We start from the raw sequence: 8,006 nt of genomic DNA, 5'->3' as shown, positions 1-8,006 counted from the left end.
TATATATATATATATATATATATATATATATATTGAGTATACATAGACCCTTCGTATAGGAAGATTACATAGCCTTCTACTTTTATTGAACATAAATATATATATCAGATAGAACATAGTCTTCAAAGATTGTCTCATCTTATAACCATCTAACATGATTAGCAATTTACGCATAGCCCATACATCAATGTAAAGAGAGCCACATATAGGCTTTATACAATCAATACTTAAATGAAAGGAGATAGAATATAGGAGTCTTAGAACTAAAACAACAACATAAGCTCGATATTGGAATCACCCTCGGACAATGAGGACCTTAACTACTTGGATGATCTAAGGATCCAAGTCTTCTTCAAGTCTCCTTCCAAAACACTTCAACGACCTGAACCTAGAATGTTGGGGGAAAAGGAAGAAATGGGTTAGTACGCCACTTGTACTAAGTATAAGACCACATGCACACATACCTTAAAATCATGCTAAGACATGGACATTTCATTAAATAGCACTTTTCATTTAAAACCTTTATGCACCTTCACCAAGATCATACCAATCAATTTTTCATATTCATTAAGCCATAGGCGTGTACATTACAAGAACTACAGCATCGTCTACTCAAGTCAACTATACATGTCATATAATTATATACATACTCAATGTAACTCTATCATCAAGTTATGTAAACAATAAGCATGAATAAGAGTACCTTTCAACATAACCAAAAGCAAGTCAATTACTCATGAACCTTTATCAAGTCAACAAGTGCAATGACCAAGCAAAGCCCCATAACCTTACTCAATCAAGTAAACCAACAAGAATCATGACTAACATCCTACTTCACATAACATAGCATATAAGAGAATATATCATCTTAGTTTAACCATATAGACCAACATATATATATATATATATATAAGTGAAACTAATCATTATATAGTATCAACAATATGCAGGTTCATCATATACATTTCATATAGCATTATAAGCATATTCATATATAAGAACATCTTCCCAAGACTCCCCTCAAGGCTAAGTAGTGAAATTCTTAGGTAGAGTCCCATACCCCTACCTAGACTAAGCTACACCCCTTAGGTCATCTTAGTTAGAGTTCAATCCTTTAGTTCATTTACCTTTTAGGAGCATCTTGCCCTAACCGACATAGGTCACATGAGCTAGAGTTGAATCCGGTGTCATAAAGCCCTACACCGAAGGAAGGCGGACTACATGCCAAGGTAGTATCAAAACATTAAACATAGCAACTACGTGGATGCACTTGCTAGTATTCCCATGGGGGCAACATAGTTCAAGAACTAGGAGATATAATTAGGACCCTTTTTATCCTACATGAATTGTAGTCTCCAATCTAAAGAGTGTATTAGTGATCCTACCTTCCCTATGTGCGAAGGGACACTTCTCAATCTAGTTCACTAGGCGCTAAGCTAGAGTCCCTTTTTGAAATATCTTTAAGCCTTTATTGTGAATCATAGCATAGTTTAGGTCATAGGGTCTAACTCTTGTATAACATCATCATAATCATAGCTCAATAAGAACTGCATTAGTATAAGTCCTTTCATTAGAATTCATATAGGTGAGGTTAGCATATTAATATTTCATATCATAATAAGACACATTGGTACTCATCAACATCCTTCTAACATTTCATCTTAATCAACCTTAAAACCATATTCAAGACATTTCAATTCAACATTATACCACCCTATCAATCCTCAACAAGCCATACTCCAACACAACATCATGACTTAATCACAATTAGCCATAGTTTTAAGTAAAGTATAGGGATCACAAGACTTACCAAGTTTCCTTCATAGTTCATCATAAAGGTCTTACCATCAACCCATAACTAAACCCAATTAGGGTAGTAACATAATCACACAATGATATCCAATAGAGTAACAAGGCCAATTACATCACTATAACACAATTCAACACTAGATTATAGCTTAAGACAAGATACTTAGGTTAATTCCATAATATACTTCATAACCTAAATCAACATCTTAAGAACTAGCATAATAGGCCTAGAATTCATCAAAATATATTCCTAATTTATACAACAACATCATAGGATAGTATTTTAATCATAACCAAGTCAATTGAATGAACATTATACAATACATGTTAGGATCAGAACCTAGGGTTAAAAGTTGAGGATCATGTTCTATAGTTTAGACCAAACGATCAAGAATTATCATAATCAAGTTAAAATACATGTTAATCTATTCATTATATCCTAAAGAAATCATAAACAACTTAGTTCATAACATCAATTTCGAGAATATATAAAACCTACTTGAAAACACAACTTTTAGAAATTCTTTGATGGAACCATTGGAGGAAAGAGATCTCACAAGTGAGATAAATCAAATACCTCAATGTTTGATGAAGATTTAATGGTGAAATCTCCCCTTTTCAGCCCCCAAATCCCTCTCCTAATTGGGTTGGGGTATTTATATTGGGGGTTAAATGACTTAATAAGGGTCCATTAAACCCCTAAATAATGACCTAAACCCTTAATTAATTAATTAGAACTTAGTTAAAAACGTGTAGAAAGTTAGAGGCACCATCGACGAGACCGCGATTGACGGATCATTAGTCCATCTACGACAGGCCCTCCCTCCATGCTGGAAACTTGTTGTTTTGGTCAGATACCTGTGCAGTTAAGGGATAAAACAATATTTCTAAGTGTTGGTCGGCGGTTGGAAATGACACCGCGTCGATCCACACACGAATCGTCCACTGCTTCTCGTGGGAGCACACTGCCCAGGCAATGTTAACTGCAATGTGCAAGGGTCCATGGTTGGTCCTTGGGGGATCGTACCCGGACGTTTCGACCATGAACCAACTTTAACACATGTTATACACCCTTCCACCAAATTTCATGAATTTTCGACTCCTAAAAGATAGTCAAATAGGCTACGGCACACTAGTACCTCCTTGAACAAATTTCCGGACGTCATATGTTCGTGGACGTTTTTTTATAAACTTCCTAAATGATCTATATTCATTAATATTGACCTTAAAATACTGACCTCATGTAACCTTTGTTAGGCTTTAACGTCTTGGATTTTCGAAGTGTTACATTATCCCCCCCCCCCTTAGGAAAATTCGTCCTCGAATAACACAAAAAAAATTTTTGAAGGAAAGAATAGAATCAAGACTATCTACCCAACCATCAAATTTACAAGACAAAATAAATCATATCATTTCAACAAGGCCATTAAAAACTTCAATTACCACACATAGGCTCAAACATTACATCATGACACATTTCCTTCTCACAGCACAAAAAGGCTCAACATACTTTACATGCGTCAATTAGGACAAAGTTCAACTTATCAACATGCTACATAACTTTTGATAAAGACTCACCATGTCAAAATGCACAAGATAACTCAAACAGACCAAAAAGTCAAAATATCAAGTTTAATACACCATTCACTTTAAGTCACTATACCTTCATTTTAAAAAATGCACATTTTTTACAGAATTCCACCAAAATCAAGAAACTTCAATTTCTAGTCATATTTATATCATTAAGAGAAATGACAAACCTTAATTATCAAAAAGTTGAGGGTAACAGGACTTCATATCGGCCTCGTCCTCCCAAGTTGCACCCTTAACTAGGTGATTCTTTCATTACACCTTTACGGAAACCACCTCTTTATTTCTCAACCTCCTTACTTGACTATCAACGATTTGAACCGGAACCTCTTCATTAGGAGAGGTTATCCTTGACACCAAGACCCTCAATAGGAAGAATGGACTCGGGATCACCGATACACTTCTTTAACATAGAAACATGGAAAGCCGGATGAAACGAAGCCACTTCACTAGGAACCTCAATTCATAGGCAACCTTACCAACCCTTTGCAAGATTTCATAGGGACCACATAACGAGGATTTAACTTCCCTTTCATGCCAAATCTAACAACCCCTTTCATAGGTGAAATTTTTAAATAAACTTTATCACCTTCTTCAAACTCCAAATTCCTTCTCCTATGGTCGGCATAAGACTTTTGCCGACTATAGTCCGTTTGCAACCGATTCCTTATGATATAAACTTTCTATAAAGTCTTATAAATAAAATTGGGACCAAAAAGCGAAAGCTCACCCACTTCAAACCATCCAATAGGAGACCTACACCTCCTACCATACAAGGCTTCAAAGGGATCCATGGAAATGGATGAATGAAAACTATTATTATAAGCAAACTCCACCAACGGCAAATTCTTATCCTAATTTCCCTTGAAATCAATAATACAAGCCCTAAGCATATCCTCAATGGTTTTAATAGTACGTTCGGCTTGACCATCCGTTTGGATATGAGAAAAGCGGTACTCAACTTCACCTTAGTAACCAACCCTTCTTGGAATGACCTCCAAAACCTAGATGTGAATTTTTCACCTCGATCCGATATGATGGATAACGGAATACCGTGGTGATACATAATCTCATTTATGAAGATACTAGCATAATCTTCCGTCAAATAAGTAACTGTACGGGAATAAAGTGAACGGACTTGGTCAACCTATCCACAACAACCCATATAGAGTCATATTGCTTCTGAGTCCGAGGTAAACCCACTACAAAGTCCATATTGATGTCTTCCAACTTCCAAGTAGGAAATTGGATTTCTTGAAGCAAGCCACCCAGATTTTGATGTTCGGCTTTCACTTGCTGGAAATTTGGACACTTAGAAAAAAAATTCCACTATGTCCTTCTTCATACCTTCCCACCAATTAATTTCCCTAAGGTCATGGTACATTTTTGTCTGGCCCGGATGAATGGAGTTTCTTCCTCAAGGATCCGGTTCCTCCACTGATCTACCTTGGGAACACACAATCTTCCTTGGCAACTTAAAATATAATCCCCCCCAGGGAGAATCCTCATTACGCATTCCAAGGACTGATTCCTTGAACTCTATGAATGATTTATCAAGGTGTTGTTTGGACTTCACCTCAACTATCAATGATGACTCGGAGTTATTAAGAACCATGAAACAACCATTCGGAGAATTTTCCAACCTCACACCCAACCTAGACAACCTATGAACATCTTTCATTAGGTCTTTCTTGGCTTCATCTTTGTGTTACACACTACCCATAGTCATATGACTTAGAGCATCCGCAACAACGTTGGCCTTGCCGGGGTATTAAAGGACACTCATGTCGTAATCTTTCAAAAATTCTAACTACCTTCATTGTCGGAGATTTAACTCTTTTTGGGTAAACCATATTGGAGACTCTTATTGTCGGTATACACATTAACATGGACACCAGACAAGTGATGCCTCTATATTTTCAAGGCAAATACCACGGCTGCTATCTGAAGGTCAAGAGTTGGATAGTTTCGCTCATGCACCTTAAGTTGCCTAGAAGCATAGTCTATCACCTTCCTGTGTTGCATAAGCACACACTCCAAACCCACTTGGGATGCATAAAAATACACAACAAAACCTTTGTACCCTCCGATAAAGTTAACACCGAAGCGGAGGTATCCCTATCATTCAACACTTGGAAGCTTCTCTCACATGCCTCCGACTACTCAAATTTCTTACACTCTTGGGTCAAAGTAGTCAAGGGAGATGCAATGGATGCAAAACCATCCACAAACCTCTGATAATAACTCGCTAAATCCATGAAACTCCTAATGTCGGTTGGAGTCAATGGTCTAGGACAATTTTTCACAGCTTTTGTTTTCCATGGATCAACCTCAACTCTTTCACTAGAGATGATATGACCAAAAAATGTCACCGACCTTAAACAAAACTCACAGTTTCTATACATGGCAAACAATTGATGTTCTTTAAGTACTTTCAACACCACCCTCAAATGGTTCATATGATCACCCTCATTTTTGAATATACCAAGATGTCGTCAATGAAAACAATGACAAATGAATATAGGTTACTTCAAAACACCCATTCATTAGGTCCATAAATGCCGCCAGAGCATTTGTGAGACCAAAAGACATTACTAAGAACTCATAATGACCGTATCTAGTTTGAAATGAATTCATTGTTATATCCTCACCTCTCAGCCTAAGTTGGTGATACACGACCTCAAGTCAATCTTTGAACAGTAGCATGCCCCTTGGAGTTGATCAAACAAGTCGTCAATCCGAGGGAGTGGATACTTGTTCTTAATAGTGAATTTATTTAGTTAGCGATAATCAATACACATTCTTATGGACCCATCCTTCTTATTCACAAACAAAATAGGAGCACCCCATGAAGAAATACTAGGTCTAATGAAGCCTTTGTCTAGTAAATATTTGAGTTGAGCCTTCAACTTTTTCAATTTGGTCGGAGCCATCTGATAAGGAGGAATTGAAATTGGATTTGTATCTGGTAGCAAATTGTACCAAAATCAATTTCCCGTTCGGGAAGAATACATGGAAGATCATTAGGAAATACCTCTAGAAATTCACTCACTACGGGGACAGACTCAATGGGAGGAATTTTGGAGTCTAAATCTTGGACTCTTACAATATGGTATAGACAACCTTTAGAGATAATTTTGCATGCCTTTAGATAAGAGATGATACGACCTCTAGGAATAGAATTTCCCCCCTTCCATTCTACCACGGGTTCATTTGGAAAGTTAAATTTCACTACCCTTGCCCTACAATCAGTAGAGGCAAGCCAAGCATGCAACCAATCCATACCAAAAATAATATCCTAATCAAGCATATCAAGTTCTACTAGTTCAACATAAGAAACTCTATTAGGAAACATTATTGGACAATTTCTATATACCATTTTTGCAACAACTGACACACCCACCGAAGTAGACACTATAAAAGGGTCATGAAAAATATTGGGAAAAATGTCAAACATTTTGGCTACTAGAGGGGTAACAAATTAAAAAGTAGCTCTGGGATCAAGTATGTCATATACATCAATAGCGAAGACTTTCAACCTACTGGTCACCATATCTGGAGAGGTCTCTTTCTCACCCCTAGAGCGGAGAGCATAAAAGCGATTCTTCTTTGGAGCCTCATTTGAATCACTTGCTTGAGCTTGACCGCTACCCATGTCTTGACCCCTCACATTAGGATAATCCCTAACCTTGTGCCAACTTTTACCACAACTAAAACAATTGTCCGTCCCCTTAAGACAATCACAATAGTGCTTCTTCCCACACTTTCCACAAATTGGCTTCTCGGTTGGCGAACTAGTGCATTTTTCCTTCTTAAGCTTAAGGTTATCCACCCTATCACCACTAGCCTTAGGGAACTTGGAAGAAACTTGATTATAAACCCGCTTCCTAAATCTAGCCTTGTCTTGTATCTCAATCCTATTCTTTGAAGAACCTCTATCAAAAGATTTTGCCCTCTTGGCATCTCTACTCTTCCGCTTAGATATTGCCTCTTCCAGATGTTTGGCATGAACTATAAGACGTGAAATGTTCACGTTGTCATGTAGCATAGACGAATGACACTCCTCTTGCAAATCATCCAACACCCCCGTCACAATGCGACTCATTCATCTCTACGATATGAAACCAAAGAAGGAGCATATTTTTATAATTTAGTGAATTTCAAGGAGTATTCATGAACACTTATACCTCCTTAGCGAAGGTTGATGAACTCCACAACCTTAGCTTCCCCTTCTCCCTAGGGAAGAACTGATCAAGAAAATCCTTCTTGAAGATCTCCCAAGTCACCAGACCACCTTTTAATGGCATATTATCCCTCCATTGGACATACATTGTTTGAGCCACATCCTTGACTTGATAAGTGTCTAACTCGGACTTCTCACTAGTGGATTACCCCATAGACAAGAGTATCTTATAGACCTCATGAATGAACTCTTGGGGGTCTTCTTAAACCTTAGATGCGTAGAAGGTATCGAGGGTTTATCCTAGTGAAGTCCCTTAGACGGGAGTCCATGGTAGAACTTGTTGACTTGGACGAGGTACAACCTTTTGATTAGCTTGGGCTGTCACAACTTGGGATTGAGCAGTTGCGTCTTGTGCTTCAGTAGT

The 8,006-nt window shown here is 37.6% G+C and overlaps 1 protein-coding gene across 1 annotated transcript; it reads right to left on the bottom strand.

The window, feature by feature from the left end:
* Positions 1–6,630: 6,630 nt before the first annotated feature.
* On the bottom strand, positions 6,631–7,504 carry LOC107001365. The gene is made up of 2 exons (XM_015199440.1): positions 7,030–7,504; positions 6,631–6,641 (listed from the first exon to the last, which is right to left on the bottom strand). Exons 1-2 carry the CDS (start codon positions 7,502–7,504, stop codon positions 6,631–6,633), a joined length of 486 nt encoding a protein of 161 aa, XP_015054926.1.
* Between the last annotated feature and the right edge of the window lie 502 nt (positions 7,505–8,006).

The sequence above is a fragment of the Solanum pennellii genome, chromosome 10 (genome assembly GCF_001406875.1).
Source record: "Solanum pennellii chromosome 10, SPENNV200".
Classification (NCBI taxonomy): Eukaryota; Viridiplantae; Streptophyta; class Magnoliopsida; order Solanales; family Solanaceae; genus Solanum; species Solanum pennellii.
This window is presented reverse-complemented; position numbering and strand designations above follow the sequence as displayed.